Source organism: Cuculus canorus, chromosome 1, assembly GCF_017976375.1.
Source record: "Cuculus canorus isolate bCucCan1 chromosome 1, bCucCan1.pri, whole genome shotgun sequence".
Taxonomy (NCBI): Eukaryota; Metazoa; Chordata; class Aves; order Cuculiformes; family Cuculidae; genus Cuculus; species Cuculus canorus.
In genome coordinates, this window is record NC_071401.1 from 86,837,817 (window position 1) to 86,860,539 (window position 22,723).

At 37.5% G+C, this 22,723-nt stretch overlaps 1 protein-coding gene across 10 annotated transcripts in view; it reads right to left on the reverse strand.

Moving 5' to 3' along the window:
• DMD (dystrophin) overlaps nucleotides 1-22,723 on the reverse strand; it is a 1,193,355-nt gene that overhangs the window by 774,908 nt on the left and 395,724 nt on the right. For all 10 annotated transcript variants that reach the window (XM_054050408.1, XM_054050369.1, XM_054050393.1 and 7 more), the window contains one exon: nucleotides 21,596-21,714. In XM_054050408.1, the coding sequence (XP_053906383.1) occupies nucleotides 21,596-21,714 (119 nt within the window). The remainder of the gene's footprint in view (nucleotides 1-21,595; nucleotides 21,715-22,723) is intronic.

A 22,723-nucleotide genomic window follows, 5' to 3' on the forward strand; every position in this document is an offset into this window, starting at 1 on the left:
AACTTTAAGAAATAAACACAATGTCTGCATTTTAGCTGATTAAGTCCCATCAGACTTCTTTAAAAACAAAAAATGAACAGCTTAAAATCAATATTTGAGAAGAAAAAAATCACTGACATTCATTGGGCTAGCAAGCAGAGGAAAGGCAAGAGAAGGGTTTCACTGAGAGACAAAGAAAATCACTGTGGAAGAATCAGTAGCTGAGACTATAAAGGACAACTGTTAAAGAAACAAAGCATGTTAAATGCCTGCTTCCAGATCATAACTCCTATCACGCAGGCAGCACACTGTTCATTTACAACTAGCAATATTGAGGTTCTAGAGAAGAATCCAAAAGTAGATCAGGATTCAATCACAAGTGAGCAGGCAGCAAATGAACACCTTGGAAAACACCGATGAAGGGAAGGAATGAAGATTCAATAAAAGCCAGCTAGCAGGGCTGAAGAGCAGTTACTAGAAGAAGCATCTTTCAAGAAGTTGAAATCATGTCCAAATGGAGAAAACAGAAAGGTTAATAAATTGTCAGGCTCAATATAATAAAAAAAACCAAAACACAAGACAGACTGGCCAAGAAAGAACAACTAGCAAATCACATGAAAACTAGAAACAAATCCTCTCTCAAATACATCCAGAGTAGGATCCCTCCTAGAGACTTTGCTGAATGAAAGGATCAACACAACAGGAGCCTGCAAAGGCAACAAGGTAACTGCTGAGAATCTAAATGACTTATTTGAATTTGCAGTCAGTGCAGTTTGCCATGCCAAAATAGTCTGAGAAGGCCTGGAGAGTGATCAGCTAGAGCTACCGTCTCACAATGAAGTACACGTAGAAAAGACAGTGTAACTAACTGAAAAATGAACAAAAGGTCATGAGAAACAAATGTAATTTATCCAGGAATTACTAAATAAACTCAAAGGTGAACCAGTGAACCACAAACTGTGATATGTAGCATCTGCTTTAAAATCACCTCAGAATATGATGCCTGCAAGGTGGCATATGCAATGATAACCCTGAAAAGGCTCCTATATTTACTGCTCTAACAATAATAAGTAATCGAAGTTGCAGACACATAAAAAATATTATACACAACAGACCAGTCAACATAGCTTATGTAAAGGGAAGCCTTATTTGACAAATGATAGACTCATAGAACAATGTAGCTCAGGAGGGACCTCTCTAGATTACCTAATCAAAATCAGACATAAAAAAGGGCTGATTTCTATCAGGTTGCTCAGTGCCTTGTTCAGTGACTTCTGAATATATCCAAGAATGGAAATCCCACAGCCTCTCTAGGCACCTGTTCTGGTGTTTGACCACACTCAAAATGAAAAAAAAAAGTTCTTTAAATCAAATTTTATTTTCCCTTGTTTCAGCCTGTGAGGAGACTGAGAAGAGTGTGTCTGCCCTCTTAAAACTCTCCCATTAGCTAGTTGAAAGCAGCAATGCTGAGGGTGCTGTCAGACGCCACTGTGAGGCCACTCTCTAATCTCCAGAAGATCACCCCTGACTGAGCCTCCTCCTCTGCTTAAGGCTGAAGATACTCAGCTCTCTCAGCCTCTTCTTATGTGCTGAAACCTCCTGAACATCTCTGAGACTCTTGACCGGTCTTGTTTCAGTGTATCAATGTTTATTTGTTATTGTTGTACTGGAGAACCCCAGATTGGGCACAGTATCCTAGAACTGGTCTGACAAGTGCCAAATAGAGTAGAAGAATCACGTCCCTCAACCTGCCAGTAATGTTCTCACTATTAGAGCCAAGTATGCAGTTGGATTTCATTGCTGCAAGGACAACCTGTTGACTTCAGTCAGGAATTATCTGCAGACTAGTACTTCCACCCATCACCCAAGTCATTACTGAAGACACAAAAATGTTATCAGCCCTACTGTCCAACCCAGAGGAACACTAGCCACCCGTCGGATTTTGTATCGCTGATTACAACCCTTTGAGATCAGCAGTCTAGCTAGTTTTCTAACCACATCTCATTAATTTGGATATACAAATACTACAGGAAGTCTTCCTAGGAGCAAGGTAAGCAATATTCATTAATTTCCTCTTATTCACACCACTAGCCATCTGATCAGAGAATGATGGTCAGGTACAGTGTGCCCTATCTAAAACACACTGGCTCCTTCCCATCACCTTTATTCTTAATGCATCTGGACAGAGTTTCTGGAAGAACTGGCTCCATACTTTTCCTGGTGATAGAGTGGAGGCAGAGCAGAGTGTAGTTCCCTGGATCTTCTTCCTTGTCCTTCCTCAAGATGGCTGTAATATTTACCTTTTTCCAGTCATCAGGAACTTTCCCTATTGCCATGACCTTTTGAAGATGTTATAGAGAGGTCTCAGAGTGACATCTACCAGCACCCTCTGCCACCTTGGCGGCATTTCACCTGGTCCTGTGAACTTCTACATGTTCAATCAGTTTATAAGGTCCCTGACTTGATCTATTGCAGGTAACGCAGCTCCTGAAGACTCTACCATGAAGAGGCTTCAGGACCAACTGCACCAGAAGAAACTGAGGTGAAAGTGGTATTGTCTCTCATTCTTCTCTGTATCCTTTGTTATGAGATGTCCTGCCTCACTGAGTGCTGGACCCACATTTCCCTTGGTTTTCCCTTTGCTGCTAATGTACTGTAGAAGCATAACCTAACTTTTTAAAGTGATAACAGTGAAGTGGAGAAAGAAAATGTGACTAGTACCATTTATTTGGACTTCCAAAGGGATTCTCCTTGGAGAACAACTCTATTCTGATGCATAAATTTCCTGTATACACTCAGCTCAGGAAAGATGCGTTACAAGAAAACAAACACTTTTGCAAGTAATCCCATAAAGCTTTAATTTCAGTATATTTTTTAGGGTAAGTAGGAGTACTTTTTATTGCCCATCTACAGTTTTACTAAAACTGCTGCTTCCTAATGCTGCTGAAAAAAACCCCGAAGTATCATGTTCCAATTATAAACAGAAAAGATTACTGTGAAAGAATAAAAGCTTGACACTTGCCAATTTAGTTTTCATCATCTTTTTTCTTTTTTCCTACACGTACCCTACTTAGCATGCAAGACTGCTAATTCAAAGAATTTCCTAGCTAGCTATTCGAAAACTAGAATAACAACTCTTTGCATTTGATCATATCATGTGCAAGAGAGAGATTTAAAGGGCACTCAGGCAAACAGCTCTGGCAGCATTCTTTGCAATATTTGAAAGACTGATGTTGCCTGAAGTTAAAAGGTTAAAGTTAAAAGTTAAACGTAAATCGTGCATTCCTAGTGCAGAAGAAATACTTGTCTCAGCCTACTGAACTAAAGTGATCGTTGAACAAGTGCTATATACAGATACACAATTCACATAACACTGAAGGTTAAAGGAGATGAGATCAATCTAAATTTCATAGGTCATATGTGCCAGATACTTACTTTTAACTGGTCACGCAATAATAACAAATACTAATGCCAACTACAAAAGAACACACATTTGGTGCAACATTCGGAATATTCCTAATCTTTTCTCCATTCCTAACACTTAATTCCAAGAAACTGTTTTAAGACAAGTTCTGTACTTATTTATAGCAAAAAGGAAAAGTGTAATTTATGCATTCAGTGAAAATGATTCTTGGGATAAACTACAGACAAAAAATGGTGCTAGAAGTAACACATGTAAGCTGCAAAAGGCATGATGAAGTTCTGCTGTGTGATCCCAGATATTTTCTATGATGATAGCCATTCATTACTGAGTAGAATTCAATGCATATTAATAATCTAAGGCTATGTATTTCTTCTGCACACAATTTCTCCTTTTAAAAGTATCTTGAATTCTAGTCATAGTTTCACAACTGAACACTTTCCCTTAATAAACATGCACAAACCCCTTGATTAATAAAACATTATCATTAGCAACACTGGGGGAATGTATATGTAATTACTATAGAGTCCATAGAGCAGCAATACATCTGAGCTTTATACAGTCTTTCAGCTGACCTCAAACTACAATTTGTAGAATTCCTCTAGCTTCTGTGATATCTTTATGGAGGTCTTCTCCCCTCAGCAATCACCTTTCAATCTTCACAAGCAGAAATATCTAACTTTAATATATAAGTTTATCAATATGAATCTGGAGACTTGTGTTTTTAAAGGACAATTAACCCTCTGGAGGCAATCTACTGGGGTTTGCAGTTAGAGAGCAGAACCATAGGAATGCAGAATTTACAGAAGCTCGATCAGAAGAGTAAACAAAGGCTATGCATGCACCATTACCTCATCGTATTCAGTTTAATTCAATTAAATAGATCTTATTCTATCCTGATCTTGTAGGTTGAGCACACACTGAGATAGAAAGCTCTAAGCAAACATCTTCTCAGTCATACAAGACTGAAGTATAACTGTATTTCTGATTTTGGTTCCAGGTGCATCAATGCTATTTTCAGATATCTTGCCCTTAGGTGGTCTTTGTCAATGACAAGTAGCCCAGGCGCTGGCAGCCATCATACCCCTAAGACAACTTCCTTCAGGGGAAGACACAATTGCTGTCTATTTTAGAGGCTGAGGAAATCTTGGATTATCATCTGCACAATGAAACTGTTCAAAAAAGGAGAGTCAAAGACAGAACATCAATTGACATTTATTTTGATTTGTATTACATGTGTCCTTTGTTCCATTTAATATGTTTAGGCATTGTGGTTGACCCTGGCTAGCAACCAAACCCCTTCCAGAAGCTCACTAGCTACCCATGGGACAGGGGAGACAACGGTAAGAACAAGAATTAGAAATCTCATGGGTCAAAATAGAGACAGGGAAACCACACATCAGTTACTATTGTGGGCAAAACACACTCATCTTGGGATTTAACTTCATTTATTGCCAATTAAGAAAATCTAAGTTTAAATACTGATTCAAGTATCGGAAAACAAAAGATGACATTTAAATACTTAGCAAAAAACACCTTTTCTTCTTTGCCAGACCCAACTTCACTTTCAGGCTCACTTCGCTTCAAATACTTTGTCTCACTTCACCTCCTTCACTTCCTAATCTCCACTACTTCATTCCAGACACCTCTCCTCCCTTGCTATTGCCACAAATTATAGTTGGTTTCTTCAGTAAGGCAAAGCAGATCACACGATGTCAGGGTCAGTGTTTAGTGTTTTCTCTCTACCAGTCCTTGTTTCTCACTCTTCCTTCTTCTGCTCCTTCCTCCTCACTCTACCAATGGGTACATCCTCCACAGGTTGCAGTGTACGAAAGTGTACCTGCTCTGCCATGGAGCAGCTCCCATTCCTTTAACTTTGTTGTTCCCATCACTGATTGCTTTCCTCCTCCTCAATGTTTTCTGCCCCTTGCCACTAACTCAGCTGATGGCACGTCTGTGTCCTACGATGTGCCTGTTATGGAGCCAGCAGGAACAAGCTGTGTCCAGCACATGGCAGCCCTATGTCTCTTCTCACAGAAGTCACCACCTTAGTCCCTCCTCCCTTCCTCAGCTACTAATACCTTGACACCTGCAGTCAATCCATTTGGTCAGGTCTAGTTCAACCCAACAATAATGAGTCTGTGATTGACTTAAGTGAATTGAGATCATAGTCCAATTTCAGTTGCGGTAAACTAAAACACAAGCAGAAGAAATTTTTCCTAATATCCAATCTAAATCTCCTCCGGCACAACTTGAGACCATTTCCTCTCGTTCTATCACTTGTTACTTGGGAGAAGAGACCAACATCCACCTCGCTACAACCTCCTTTCTGATAGTTGTAGAGAGCAATGAGGTCTGTCCCCAGCCTCTTTTCCTCCAGGCTAAACAATCTCAGTTCCCCCAGCCACTTCTCATAAGACTTGTTCTCTAGCACTGCAACGAGCTTCATTACTCTTCCGATTTAATAAGGTTTCATAAAATAACTCCCCTAATGCTTGAGACTTTTTCTGGCTATGGTAATTATCAGCATTTTCATAACTGGAACATGCACAAGAAGTTTGACTCTAAAGAGAAATCAGTATATTACAGCAGAAAATAAGACCTTTCTATTTATTTGCCAATAAAAGAACAAAATCTTAATCCTTTCTAGTGTACCTTGTGTGGCAAACAAACCAGATTATTGCCATGGCTGCACCCAGAAATACCTTTCAGTGAAAGATGGCTTAGTCAAACAACGAATGTTTCTTTACAGTCAATAGAAGCTGTACAACCTCTCTCCCTGTATAGGCAGTAAACAATAACTTGTACACTGGAACAAAGCCCTCCTTTTCCTCTGCTCCCAACCAAAAAAGAATAACTGGCACCTGTCTTTTGTACTGAAAGCCTCTTGTAGTTTTAACTGCTGAGGCAACGTTTTATGAACTTACCATGCATCTTTGGATTTCTTTATTTCACAGAGTATCCAGGCTGTTGCAGATAGGAGTAACTTCTACAGGACAAAGCCTGCTTAAAATCAATAGTTGAATGAAATGATCACTGTTGTCATGCCTCACAAACAGAACTTACTTTCCTGGCTGACACAAAGTCTCCAAAGTAACTCTTATTAACAGCAAAAATCTTAATTGCTCATTCCCTGTGGAAATTTTATCAGGTCTACCACATTATTTCAATACTTGGAACAAATTATTTTAATACTTTCAAAAGAGAAAGTTCTGTACATCTCCTAACATTAAGAGATGGTATTTTTATTATTATTAGTAGTACCCTGAACACTCAGACAGTATTGCCCGTTTTACTAAACTCCTTAAATCCTATAGCTTAACAAAAATTACTGTACTGAAGTTCAAGCTCACAGGCCATTACATTTTTTATGTGACATTTAACTATTAAAAAGTTTTAATAACTATAGCCAATTTTACTGGGATGTTATTCCAAATGGCAGTCTTTGTAATCACCATAGCATTCATGCCTTAAGAAAATTGAAGGAATAACTTTTTCTCAATCTTTTGGAGAATTTTACATTCAAGACAACCTTTGCCATCTCTTCTGTACTGAAATGAGAAAATTATTTTTGCCTTTATGAAAATTCAGTTTCTTCAGATAATAAGGTTCTCAGATCTGGCCCATAGAAGAAAGATAGAATAAAGAAGCGTGCAAAGACAGGGATTTCTTTTACTGAGTGGAATCTTTTATATTCTGCACTAAAAAAAAAATTAAAAAAATCTTTGCTAATTTTTCTCTCTCCTTCTGTAGCATGTTGAGGCAGCCTGTAATCTAGAAAAGAATGAAATTTTCACAGTATTGAAAGTTTTTCAGCTGAAAGGAACTTTTAGAACTAGAACACTACATTACCAGTCACTGATAACACTTTTATACAGGTTGAAGCCTATTTTCCCTACAGACAGTTTTGATGTAGAGAGAAAAAAAAAAAAAGAAAAACAACCCAGAAATTAGCTGTTACTATTCACATTTTCTTGGCAATAGGTTTTATCCAGTTTCTTCTTGCCTCTAAAATTATTTTCAGCATCTGTCAGCATTTCTGACTCTCTCCTTCATTGTCCATTTTGTAATACTATTTTTCACTAAAATATTCCACAGTGTATCATCAACTCATTCTTGTCACCTTATCAAAAATTCTTTAGCATGAGACATTACAGAAACTACCAAGAATTCATCAGCAAAACAAGAAATCCTACAATGTAAAATCACAAGCTCAAGAAGTAGGATTAAAACAATGATTAGTTCACCATCTTAAATAAGATCTCTTTTTTTTTTTTAATATGTCAAAACTTGGAATTTCAGAAGCTTGGATTCTGCCTTAGGCAGTTTAATACATTCCCCACACTTGGGCAGTTAATTTTCATACAGACAAGAAAAAAAAGTATATAAATGAAGCACCAGAGGAAAAACCTGGATACTGGACAGAAGTTGCTGATTTAGAACTCCTCAGAGGTTCATGGGAATATCTGAAAAAGGGCTTCCATGTATTCACCTTTGTGTGCTTGACTAAAAAGGATAGAGTACGTATTACCATGAGTTTAAATAAAAGAAAGTAATGCTGCTGCATTAGCAAAATTATGCCTCGCTTTTTTTTCTTTTTTATTATTTTTAAGCAAAGTAGTCTATTTCTGTACACATCACTGTTTTGTTCCTTACACAAGACTTAGTATACTGATTAACTTAACTCAAAGTTAAGTTGCTAACCTGCTACGAGGTTTAAAGAGGTGGTTAATCTTTCATTTATATTTCCTTACATGGCTGAAACTGTGCCCTATTGTGTTTGGAGGGTTAGCGGGAACAGTGTGCCTCAAAAGGAGTCTAAGCCATTAACACTTCTCTCCTATTCTATTTAAAATCCAGAGATTTTAATCAAACATGTCACCAATTAATATTATTCGTTCCTAGCAAGTAAATATCTTAATCAGCCTTCAGTGCGTGAGAAATTTAAAATTCAGAAGTCTCAAGATACCTGTATGAGTTTTTCTCTTAACTTAAGTAATCTCTTTAGCAGCTTTTCAAATCAATATTTGCAGACAGGCAGATCTTTGCAGTGGAATATCCCAAGGTGCTTATAGGTTTCTAAATGGAGCAAATTCTTTCAGTCATAAAAAGCCTGAAGGATATGAAGATGCCAATAGTTTTCTTGGTTAATTTTAAGCAAAAGCCCTCCCCTAGGTTTTTCTATAGAGTATTAACCTCCAGGCATCATCCCTCACACTTTACAACACTTTAGACGAACTCTATTTTCAGAAACCTCTTTTTTAAAAATCATACATATATTTATACATGTATTAAAAATGCTGAAAGTACAGATCATGGAAAATCTTTGTAGGAACTGGGATTCTAAGATCAAAGCAGAATATTTTGATCTGAGTCTATTGTTAGTTGGAAGGACCTCTCTAGTTATTAAAAAAAAAAGTAGATTAAAACATGTTCTAATATAAAAATCTCTTTCCTTCAAGTGAAATTTATTTAAAATTTAAGACAGGCTTTTTGTTGGCTAGGCAACTATAGTTCTTTCAAATCTTTTTAAATTATTGTCTGACAAAATATCCTGTAAAGGTGTATGCATTACTATGCACCACCACAAACTTGTCAGACAGTGTTTTGACCATTTACCTAAATAATCTCCTTTTTCCTTTGTAATTTTAAGTTAGTATATACTTATTTCATTCTGCCACAACATAAGTATGTTGCAATTGATCTCTTCCCAGTTGTCTTTCATTAGTGATTATTTTCAGCAATCAAGAACTATGTGCATAATTCCAATGGCTTCATTCGTTAAATTACAGAGTTAAAAAAAGCATGCTATAAACAAACATCATTAATTTTGGCTTAAAGCATGGACTAGGGGATAGCAAGTCCCAGCAGAAGACACAACATATAAACTATAATACATGCATTATTTCCTTCCCAGATATCTCATGATTGAAAGTAGGTGAATATTTTCACACACTTACAGAAATTATTCGTTTGGAAAAACAACACTAAAACACAGCACTAGTAATGATGAACAGAAAATTACACATAATGTGATAAAGTGGCAAAGAAACTCATGTGATTATTTGTCAAAGCAGGCCAATGATTACAGTCTGACAGACAGTTCTGAGGCACTGTGACTGCAGAATAATAATATAGACTGAAAAAAAACCCAATAAAGCAAGGTGGACAACTGTAAATCCACAGCTAGCTGAGCACTAGGGAGGGAGATGATCTGCTTAAGCAGGACCAGAAGGCTACCTTTAGACGGAGCATTTTGAAGTCAAGAAAAGGAGCATTTAGAATATCCCTGACTTTGATATGTGTAAAAGCATTCAGGGTTAAGAGGTGGTAAAGTGTTCTAAATCCACAAAACTGAAAAAGAAAAATTTGTCAAATAACAGACTCCTGGTGAAAACAACTGTGTGTTCTTTGCAACATCAAGTTGCAGGTTTCAGTCTATGGGCTGATATTGCTGCCCATTTCTTCCTCCTACCCCAATTCCTGCTGCAGATCAACAGCACAGATTTGAGCTGCTCCTTCTCACTTTGGAAGCAGCTGGACAGAACATTTATGTAAAAAATGTGGGAAGACTTAAGAGGTTTTCATTCATGATGTCAGCCTTATGTGAAGAATAGTAACTGTGGTCACTGAAGCTTACTAATTTGAAGAACAATATTATTACAAGTTATGACATGGCTTTACAGAAAGGAAGAGTGCCATGCCTGCATAATACCATCACTAAAAATCCAAGACAAATATGATGATCATCTGTAAATACAAGGAAACATTTCCTATTTATTATAATACCTACCCTACTTTTATTCAGAAAATACAAACATTTCATAAGTGTCATCACTCTTAGATTATTCATGTATTTTAATGTAGCTGTCATTTCTTTGTTTTTTTGCATTTAGACTTATCAAGACGCTAATGGAAAAACATAGACAATTTATTTAGATTTTAGATTATTTGTGTTGCTATGATCCTGTAGAAGTATCTAGTCAGCCATTAACAGATCAATAAGACACGCGCTTAGCATCCAAATTCCTGTTATACTATGAGTTTGCTTGTTTAATTTTTTAGTTTATTCTTGCTGGATCATGTATTTAGTACTAGTATTTCCATACAGATAGACAGATCTCATATACATGTGCAAGGGTGGACAAAAAATATATCCTACAGAAAACCATTACGCCCTAGATGAAAGATTTAAGTCCTCCTGCTCCTAATAGTTACTTCTGTTCATGCAATCTACATGACCTCCAAAACCTAATGTGTATTTCCTTGAGTCTTAGCTCGCTGTCATTTCTAGCAGTTGCAAAAATCCATGGTCGCTGCTGTCTTAACAGACAAGAAAAAAAATTAGACCATAGCAAGAAAAACTAAATTTTGAAATCTATTTATATGCACAGAAACAAATGCCCTCCTTTGCCAGAAGCTCCTCAGGAAAAAGACTGTTTTCCCATTTCTACTTGACGCATGGCAAGTCAGTTAATAACTATTGTTTTATGTGATTTCCAATGCCGTAAAAATATATTTGTAGAGGAGAAAAAACTTCCAGCTAACAGAACACGAATTTTCCTATGGTATGATGCTGGAACAGTCTTTATTTTCCTCACTTTCAAAAGAAATGCATTACTGGAAGAACAAAAGATGGCACACGTGCTTTTATGTGATGGATATGGTGAAGTCATAGATAAAACATTCTTACTAACAGAAAGTGCTTGAAGTAGAGCAACAACAGGACATACAGAAAAAACATTCACAGTGTTAAAGATTCCTTGACCCATTTCAGTGAGAAATACAGTCAGCAAAGTATATTTTACAATGTCAAGATTACTCAATAGTGTGTTGTCAGATCCAACGTGTTTTCCATTATCTTGTGCGCTGGACATCATTAAAACAGGGAGCTAACATTACCATGACAAGGTAAGAGAGGTCCGTGGTCCTTAGAATATATGCAGAGCTCCTTACTTAGCCAAAGCAGATAGAGGCAGATATATACTTTTTTTACAGTCTCCATTCTTGTTTCATATACAAGGCCTTTTCTCTGCTTTAAGATAAAGCTAGTATTCCCTAAATTTAGTTTTAGAATTTTCCTTTGGAAAAACCATAAAAAACAAATAACATTTCCCAAATCCTCCCCCTTTCTGTTTTTTTTCCTTTTATTTTGTTATTTCTTAATGAAAACAATAGTAAGATGCAAGTATTTCAGACTGAAAGTCTTCAGAAAGTTCCATTGCTTGATAACAGAAGTAATGGATATTAATTTTAAAAGTCTGAACTGTCACCAGCTAGCATTTACAATTTCTCCCCAAAGTCTGGATTCAAGTGTTTGGTGCTGGAAAGTGAAGGTCCCCCTGTACTTTGTCCCCCAACAAATACATTGAGGTGCTGGAGCATGTCCAGAGAAGGACAATGAAGCCAATGAAGGGTCTGGAGGACAAGTCTTATGAGGAACAGCTGAGGGAGCTGGGATGGTTTAGTCTGGAGAAGAGGAGGCTAAGGGGAGACCTTATTGCTCTCTACAACTACCTGAAAGGAGGATGTAGAGATGGTTGTTGGTCTCTTCTCCCAAGTAACACAGGATAAGACAACAGCAAATGGCCCCAAGTTGCACGAGGGGAGGTTTAGGTTAGATATCAGGAAAAATTACTTCAACAAAAGGGTTATCAAGCATTGGATCAGATTGCTCAGGGAAGTGGTTAAGTCACCATTCCTGCAGGTATTTAAAAGAGGCATAGATGTGGCACTTAGAAACATGGTTTAGTGGTGGAGTTAGCAGTAGTAGGTTTGCAGTTGGATTCAATGATTTTAAAGGTCTTTTCCAACCTAAACAAATTTGTAATTCAATGACAATAGCTTACTTTATTTTTTATACCTCTTGCCTACAATAATATTAGAGTTGCTTATATTTATGTGTTTCATAAACAGACTGAGTGACTTTGAGTCAGATTCACACCCTGAACACTGAGGAAATCTGTCCAGCTCTTTTTGCTAGAATAAGATGCTGAGAAATATCACAGAAACTCTTCTAAAAGGAGCATAAAATGATTCAGTGAAAGTTACATCAGCTTAAACACAATAAGAAAAGATTGGAGCATACAAGAAAGCTGGGGAGGGACTTTTTTCAAAGGCATGTAGTGATAGGACTAGGGACAATGTCTATACATTGGAGAGGGGAAGATTTAGAGTAGACATTAGGAAGAAATTCTTCACGATGAAGGTGGTGAGGCACTGGCACTGTGGTGATCCACAGCTTCCCTGGCTGTGGATGCTCCATCCCTGGAGGTTCCTTGGGCAGCCTGATCTAGTGGGAGGTGTCCCTGCCCATGGCAGGAAGGTTGGAACTGGATGATCTTTAAGGTCCCTTCCAACTCAAACCATTCTATGATTCTATAACTATCTTCATTTCTAAATAATTTTAGACCTTTCAAGTCTTAACAGTTGCTGAGCTACCTACAAAGTAACTGCAATGCGAAGTTACTACAGAGCTCTTTAAGTTCTGTATTTCGACTATTATAATCTGCAAAACCACTATGATAGAAAATCTTATAGTTTCTTTTGTAATGTATGTGCCATGCTCCCAATTAAACCCAGTTACTTTAAGCTTTTTGAGTGATAAGAGGGCCTTATTTGTCCTTGATCCTCTTAACACAGTACCTTTTAAGTCATTCATTTCCATGAAAATCTGTAAAAGTTACGGATTGTCAAGTAGTGTCTTCATAATTGAATTGCTCATAGGTCAATGAGGTAGTAATAAATCTATTCATAAGTATGGAAGAGAGAGTGGTTTTAGATAGGAGTCTACTGAATTTACTATTTTTGCTGATGATTTCTATTTGCTTGAGACTGCTAAGAAAAAGCAGGACTTTCATCTTATCAGTAGGAATATAAAAATGTAGTTTAATTTTGGGGACAAACATTTATCAAAAAGAACTGTAAAATAAAATATTACAACAGGAATGTAGATCAAGCTACCAGCAACTTGAAAAACCTATTCATATTACCAATTCATTCAGATAAAAGTTAACCTATTGGCCTACGTGGCCTGTCACTGTTATTTTTGAAGGTATTCTCTTGCTCTGTGTTTCACTGCTATGAATTAAAGACAAAATACATGATAAGGCAAGTTGACAGATCCAGCACTTAGAGCTGCAATTTGTAATGACAAACAGTAAAGCAATAGTTAAAGGATTGTTTTCCTGTTGTTTTTCAATGCTTTAACAATGCTAATGGAAGCCTACCCCGATATATGTAATTCCAGCACACGGAATGCTTAGAGATGAGCGGAATTCACATGTCAGAATATGACCAAAACTTGAAGAGATTAATTAAACATTTTTTTTTCCTTTATTTGTTTTTCTGAAAAGGAAAATTTTAAGACTCAAAACCAGCAGACAGAGGGGACATGATTAGTTCTGAATTGCTTTTAAAGGATTTATCTTCTTTTCAACTGCTCACTGACTAGCTTGGTACAGGACATAATTTTAGAAGCCAGTGACTGAACCAAACCCATCCATTGTTCCAGAAACCACCCAGGTGTTCCAGAAAAACACTAAAAATGCACAGTTGCAGAGTACCTCATCAGAGCAGGTGACAGTGATAAGGAAACACAAAAGAGATACAAGGGCTTTAATAGTTTATGTGATTATATAATAAACAGCATTTTACATTGTTACTTTTGAAACAGAAACAAAAGCAACCCAGAAATTAGATATTAAAATATATATTATTGATGACTTATTATTAATGTGAATTTTTCTGACTCTCATTGTCAGATTGGCAATAGCACCAAAGATCCCTGCAGATTTCCACATTTACTTTCCTAAAGAATTGTGTAAAAGATACCGGACACTATGACATTTTCCCAATTGAAAATGTAATGCTAATACCACACCGATAACATGGTTTAAAAGACACTTCCAGACCTAAAGTTGTCCACATGTTTATGGCTAAAGTCCAGAAACAACATCCTCTAAAAATTAACTTCATTATTATTTTGAATCCTGAGGACTCCCCTCTTATTTAACTAAAAGTACTATGGGATTTGGGAAACAAAAGGACCCTGAACAATGCTAATACCATGCTAATTACATGGTTTAAAAGACACTTCCAGACCTAAAGTTGTCCACATGTTTATGGCTGAAGTCCAGAAACAACATCCTCTAAAAATTAACTACACTATTATTTTGAATCCTGAGGACTCCCCTCTTATTTAACTAAAAGTACTATGGGATTTGGGAAACAAAAGGACCCTGAACAATCCTTTTTTTTGTTTTATTTCCTAAATTTTACAAGATTTTTGTGCAACTGGAATAATGATATCTAACCTCGATCCAGCATTTTCCTTGACTATTCTCAGCAACACTTTACCAAATGTAGCTATTGTAACTTGCCCCCTCCATGCCTTTAAAAATAAATAAATCTTCACACTGACACAGTACTAGACAAAACATTCCTAATCTTTAGGGTATGACAGAAAACAAATATCTTCTCATACTCTCTTGACATGAGCCATATCAGCAAGAGTAATAAAGTGAACTGAAAAATAGTATTAAGAATGTATACAATAGTGGGTATGGAGAGGATTAACAGCTTAAAGAATTACAACACTGACAGTTTGTTTACCCTCTTCCCTGTGCTACAGGTATGGTAGAAACCATTACTGTTGAGATATAGAAGTATGCAACGCCAAGATCAAACAAAAAAGTTATCAAATGGAAGACTGCCTGAGTCTCATTATCACTTAATAATGGTGCCAAAAACTCATAACATCGGTGCAAATTAAGGAAAAAAATAGAAAACGTGACTGGAATGGATGAAATGAGGTTTTTATCAGGCTACACAGTAAAGTATAAGAAACTGGATAATTACTTCACCTAAAAAGGACAGTAGAAATGCCTTTACATAACTTCACAGTATTTATTATCAGGCCAGCACAAACAAGACCCAGAAACATGTCAGCAGGGAGAAGTCCATTAAACTAAGAATCGGATGTTTATTGCTAGAAGTGAGCACAAAACCATTTCATCTCCTGCTGCTGCTGCTACCAAACTCACACTTGGTTCTTGTAAAGGGAAAGAGGACACATCTCAGAGGTATTCCTAGATTCAGTTTCTGAGACAGCATTCCGTACTGCTCCTCAGAAGAACTTTCTACTCCTATATAGCACATATATTTTATTCTAAAGTAAAAAGCAAAACTCTGCATTCAGGCAATAACACATAACTACTATATGTTGTTGACCCTAATATATTTGTTGCTCTTTACTTGTCCTGTTCCTTACTTGGTGATATTTAAAAAGATATGAGAAGGAACATAATAGCCTTCAACATATATTCAGAAGTTTATACGCGAAGTCTGGAATCGTGTTTCTCCACAACTACAATACAGATTAGAAGACCATGAAGAATCAGTTAACTACTAAAGATGTAACTACAGGCTACAAGAAGGGCCGAAGGGAAGATCTAGGAAACTACAGGCCTGTCAGTCTGACCTTGGTGCCAGGGAAGGTCATGAAGCAGGTCATCTTGAGTGCTACTACCCAGCATACACAAAGCAGCCAGGAGATCAGGCCCAGTCAGCATGGATTTATGAAAGGCAGGTCCTGCCAAACTAACCTGATCACCTTCTGTCAGAAGGTGACCCTCTTAATGGATGAGGGAAAAGCTGTGGACATAATGTACCTGGACTTTAGTAAAGCCTTTGACACCATTTTCTACAGTATTCTGCTCAAGAAGCTGACTGCCATTGGCCTGGACAGGTGCATTCTCTGCTGGGTAAAAAACTGGTTGGATGGCCGGGCTCAAAGACTGGTGGTAAATGGAGTTAACTCCAGCTGGAGGACAGTCACGAGTGGTGTTCCTCAGGTCTCAGTGCTGGTACAGCTCTGTTCAGTGTCTTTACCAATGACCTGGATGAGGGGATTGAGTGTAGCCTTATTAAGTTTGTGGATGACACTAAGCTGAGAGGAAGCGTTGATCTGCTGGAGGGTAGGGAGGCTCTGCAAAGGGATCTGAACAAATGGGATTTATGGGCTGAGACCAATGGGCTGAGATTTAACAAGGCGAAGTGAAGAGTCCTGCACTTGGGACACAAAAACCCTGTGCAGCACCACAGGCTTAGGGCTGAGCAGCTGGAAAGCTACCTGACAGGACCTGGGTGTGTTGGTTGACAGCTGGCTGATTATAAGCCAGCAGTGTGCCCAGGTGGCCAAGGAGGCTGATAAAATCTTTGCCTGTATCAGAAACAGCGTGGCCAGCAGGCCCAGGGTAGTAATTGTGCACCTGTACTCAGCACTAGTGAGGCCACACCTTGAATACTGTGTTCAGTTTTGGGCCTCTGACTACAAGAAAGAAACTGAGGTCCTGAAGCGTGTCCAGAGAAGGGCAACGAAGCTGGTGAAGCGGTTGGAGAACAAGTGTTATAGGAAGTGGCTGAGGAAACTGGGGTTGTTCAGCCTAGAGAAAAGGAGGCTGACGGGATACTATCTACAAGTATCTGATAGGAGGTTGTAGTGAGGTGTTAGGTCTCTTCTCCAAGTGACAAGTGAAAGGAGTGAGAGGAAATGGCTTCAAGTTGCACCAAGGGAGGGTCAGATTGGACAACAGGAAAAAATTCTTCATCAAAAGAATTATTAGGCACTGGAACAGGCTGCACAGGGAGGTGGCTGAATCACTGTCCCTGGAGATATTTAAAAGATGGGTAGATGAAGTGCTTAGGGATATGATTTAGTAGTGCACACATACAGTTGGGCTTTAGGGTCTCGAAGTACTTTTCCAACTTAGTGATTCTATGATCTTAGCTGTGTAATCATAAATTTCTTACAAGAATACTGTGTGTTATGCAAGAATACTTTGGCCTAAAACATTCAATTTGAAAAGCATTTTTCCTCTTGAATCCGGCCCACTAATCCCTAGGTCTTTCTTAACTTTCTTCTAAAAAACTTTCTACAATCCATCATTTTCCCCACACATGCTTTTTTTTTTTCCCCCTTTGTTATCTTTCATATACTCTAGCAGTGAACACCTAAAACCTGCTTACATTTCACTCAGTGGCAAGATTCAATCAAAAATGTAATAGAATATCTTGAGTTGGAAGGGACCCATAAGGATACTTGAGTCCATCTTCCTGGTCCTCACAAGGCTACATAAAACTAAATCATATGCCTAAGAGAATAGGCTTGGTGCCATGACCACTTCCCTGAGGAGCCTGTTCCAGACTGATCATCCTCTCAGTGAAGAGCCTTCTTTCACTGTTCAATCTTAACTCCACCTGACAGCTTAATTTCATTTCCTTGTGTCCTATTGCTGATCACCAGAGTGACGTCAGCACTTCCCTCTCTGCTGCCCTCCTTGAGGAAGCTGTAGACTGCAATGAGGTCACGCCCCAGCCTTCTCTTCTCCAAGGTGGACAAAACAAGTGACCTCAGTCACTCCTCCTAAGTTTCTCCCTTGAGACCATTCACCATCTTGGTCTCACTCCTCTGGAGACACTCAGTGTGTCAGTTTGACATCCTTTTCGTATTGAGCCACACAAAACTGCACATAGTGTTTGAGGTGGGGCTGCAGCAGTGCAGTGTAGAATAGGACAATTGCCTCCCTTGACTGACTAGCTATGCTGTACTGATGCACCCAAAGACATGGTTGGCCCTTTTGGCAGCTAGGGCACACTATCGACTTATGTTCAACTCAACATCAATCCTATTGTCCAGATCTTTTTCCATAGGGCTGCTCTCCAGCCTCTTGTCCCCAATTTGCACATATAATCAGGATTACCCTCTCCCAGGTGCAGAGTCTAGCACTTGCTCTGGTTAAATGTCATACAGCTGATGATTGCCCAGCTCTCTAGTCTATCCAGATCTCCCTGTAAGTCCTCTCTACCCTCAATGAAAGCCCACAGATTCTGCTTGGTTATTATCATGGGCCAATTTAATGTACCTTTAACTCCTGCACCAAAATAGACTTGAATCATCCACTGGTCTTTCATTACAGAAGAGAGGATGGAAAACTGTCCCTTACGGTTATCTATGCAACTTTTCCACATCGGGGGTAAACCCCCCTAACAATAAAACTAAGAACCAATAGCTAACATATAATAAATATTTTGGCTGAGGAGTTGGTTCAGCTTTCTTACCTGTTCTGTCTGAATATGAAAGGGAAAAGGCTGGAATAAAAGTCCTACACACTATTCTTGCAGATGAGTTTGTTTGCTTCCTCCCTCCCCCAAATATCGTGAGCATTCTGAATGCAGAATAGCTCTGCAGAATTTATTCTATGCTGCACATGCGGCATATTTTGGGAATTTATATCAAAACACAGTATCTTCACATAACATCTGATTAATCACAACCCTTCCTTAGCTAATTTTATTCAGAGGAAAGTTATAAGCAGAAAGCTATACAGCTTGCTATTTTTAAGAGGAAGTTAGTAAGGTTACATACTCTGTGACAACGTTATCAAGCTTCATAGGCAAGATACGAAATCAATGTATTAAAATAGGAAAAAGACAATTTTGTGAGACTACTCTAGGACTTGTGCATAAACTAATCATACCTTAAGGTGGAAGGACACAGAAGAAGTCCTTTACAGGAGATGCCTAGCACTTTCATTTGTGTTTTAAAATGTATGCATCATCAGTGTAAATATAATTGGCTAGGGTAGAATTTAAGTTCACTTGCTCAAAAACTAAGTAGAGTGGCTGCTTTAAGATACACTACTGATGCAAAGAAAGCATTCCTAGCAATCAACATAAGTGAAGAAAAACAGCAAGAACTATCATCTCCGCATTGAGCAAAATATGGAAGTTTTAACTTACACAACAGAGCTTTTACAAGAAATACTTAAAGACCATATCTTAACTACTTTGGTGATTGAAATGGAGATCAAATTCCACAACAATGTTTTAAAAGCTGCTCACAGGATAGAGTGAAAATATCAATAACCTCAGGAAGAAACTGAATACTTCTTGTGGGACAGACTTGAAGATTCAGCAGCCTCAGAAACAAACTTCATATGTAACCTAGAAAACCAATGTTTGGCTGAATAAAAATATTTACTTTTCAAAAATGTAAGCACTAAGATGGATTCCCCAATCATCCATTTCAAGATGCATAAATCATCAATAACTTCAGAACACAAGTAATAAACCTCAAATCCTTTCTTTTTTGACCACCGTATATGGCTGTAGAAGAATAGGGCTTTATTAAACAGTATCCTCCCTACTACAAAATATTTGCAAAATATTCTGACTGCAAGTATTTAATTAGCAAACCCAAATTTTACAGTGTTCACAAATTTCATATGTGCTGTTTTGACAAATACTGTTACATTAAAATAATGTTTCACCACTGAATGCATACTCGGTTTTTGTTCTTTTATAGTAGCACTTTGCTTTTTTTATTAAGTTAATAGCCAGACAGTATCGTTATACAATATGCAGTTAAGAGATATTTGAGTATCTAATTAGGAGAGATGATAATAAACAAAGGAAAATTACAGAAGTAGTATGCTGGAACCTTCAAATAAGATTCCTCGCTTACATAACAGTAACTTTGCTGTTCAGTAAACAGATTTAATATTATGAAAAAAATTGTTACAGTTTCAAAAATTCATATGTTTTCAAATGGGTACAGAATTTACTTTTCATTTGGAAAGGGTTGCAGGTTTTTATTTGTAGAGAAAAGAAGGTGGCAAGCACCGTGATTTACAACACTGAATAGCAAATAATTACAGGAGAGATTTGGAAAACAACCAATGTTTAAGATTTTCTCAGCTGTTGGCTAAACAACTGCAAGCATCTTTGCCAAAAAACAGAGTAAAAGCGTCTAATCAAAAGTGACTTTTGTATACAGAAAATAACTTATTCACTAATCTATTTTAAGAAGAAAGTTCATCCAATTATAGAAACGACTGTGACTATATCTATTCAGTTGTGCAACTCAGTTTTCAGTTCCAATCTCACACAGAGCTTACAAGCTAAATCTCACACTTTAGCACATAGAAAGCTTGTTCCTCCTCCTCTAGAACAAATTCAGTTCTAGAGATGAAAGACAGTTTTTTCTATCAGGCAACACTGTACTGTTTTTACTGTGTGTTCCTTTCACAATTTACACCACAGACACTTCATATACTGCTGGTACAAGGGAATCAGTTGACTACACACAAGACAGGCACTCAGGAGGCACTCACTAAGCTTTCAACTATAAAGTGGCAAGCCCCTGTCATCTTTGACTCTCAAATCTTACTTGCTGCTCTAATTGTGAGCACCGCTTAAGATACTTCTTTAAATCTACTCAGGGCAAAATATCTCCATCTTCAATTAAACCACTTCCTCTAATACTTTTTCCACTCTATGAAGCAATAAAGTTACAGAGCAAGGCAAGCCACTAAGAACAGCACAAACATACAGAAAACTGCATTTATTAGTGGCTTAATAGGAAATTCCATTAAATTAGAGCATATGGATCATGATGTGGAGGAAGACTGTGTTTAGATATATGCAAAGGCATACATAAATAGGAAATACAACAGCTGCTCAACATCACCTTGAGGTAAAGAAGGTTTTAGAAATGGAGGGAAAACTACTTAGGTTCTCAGCAATACAGTAAGTTGGGCACAGAACACACAGAAATGGACAAAATTCAAAAGATCATGTTAAAAACAAAGAATCTTTCAAACATAACTGTATAAGGAAGCGCAAAATAATTAAGGTAAAATGGGCAAGTATTACATATAAGTCTAAATGATTGTGATATGAGTGATGTCATCCCAATAAAATTGTTCATATATGCATAAGTCACATTTTAAATATATGAGTATTTAGAATCTGAATAGACATTTTGGATATATATTAAAAGGTAACGTGAACTCATGATCTTCCCATAAGATACATTAGAAGAAATCCTCTAAATCTTTGTAATGGAAGTCAACTACTTCTTGAGATACCTTTAATTCAGTGCATGCACGTTAAAACTCTGGCCCTAAAGCTGGAAAAATTCGTTTCAGAGCATGTACATACAAGTAGTTTTTATGCAATTTCAACAGAGCCCAAAGGTAAAACTAAAACATATTAAACTAAATATTTTGCTTCAGTTTATGATTTATCTTGCAAAACGTTAAACTCTTGTTCAAAAAAAGTCAAATTAATTTACAATCAAGAAATGGAAAAAATTATTTTCCCCTTAGAGAAAAGAACATAATTTCTACTAACCTTCAGGATCGAGGAGTTTCTCTATGCCCAAGTGTTTCCTGGCTATGTTGAATGCATGGTCTAATCGTTGTACAGGTGACTGCTGAGAAGCCACAACATTCCAGTCAAATAGGTCTGGTCTAAAGCAAAAATAAGAGGAACGGTAAGTTTCTTTTTTTTTTTTTTTTAGCATTAGATTTAATTACATACTTCTATGGCCGTCTATCAGCATCTGCTACTACTTTTTTTTATTTTCCTAATGAAAGAATATCTTCAATCAGTGCCGGAACTAATGAAGCTTGGCTTCTAACGTGTTTGCATCCTATACTCATCCATGTCTATCACTATCCCATTAACTGCATTTCTTATGCTCGACTAAGCTCCAACAGCCTATAACCTCACCCCCCCAATCCACCTGTTTTCACTCATAGCACTCTGCTTCTGCCACTGCCCAAAATGCCTGCAGTGGGCTCGTTCCCCTCTTGCAGTCCCAAAGAGTGCCTGGGTGAGAAGGATCATGTGCTGTGGCCATGCACACTGGGACTGGCCTGTGGCAGGCCAAGCAGGACAGATAACTGGTGAGGTAATTTTGCAGCCTTCCTCCTGTCTCCAGCCACCAGTTTTTCATTTCACTTCACTTACTAGTTGCTTTGGAGATTAGCAGCTCACTGTTACATATGACTGAAATAGGTCAACACATTCAAAAATTCATGACCTGGGAAAGTACATAGATAGCATAGCTGCACGTGCGGTTTTACTTACCAAAACCTTTAGAAAAACTTTTTTGGAGGAGTATAAAACTGTAGCCCCACCATACATTTTAGCTAACAGGAGCAAAAGCAATAGAGCATAATTCAAATGTTCTTGCCAGAAAAAAACAGAACAACCAAAACTAAATTACAGCTCAGATACACAATCTGAGCCCTTATATTATCAGTTGCACTATTTGCAATATAAATGATGTTAATACACTGTGATCTTTGGCATCTCATTTGAAAGTTATCCATTAGGAGATCAGAATTTGTTATCAGGCACTCTGGAAAGAAAGTTTAATTAGGGATTCTGTAATTAATGTGCAGATAACATGGAGAAAAACAACTACACTATTTATGACTGATACAGGGTTCTAAATAAGAAAACATTTAAATG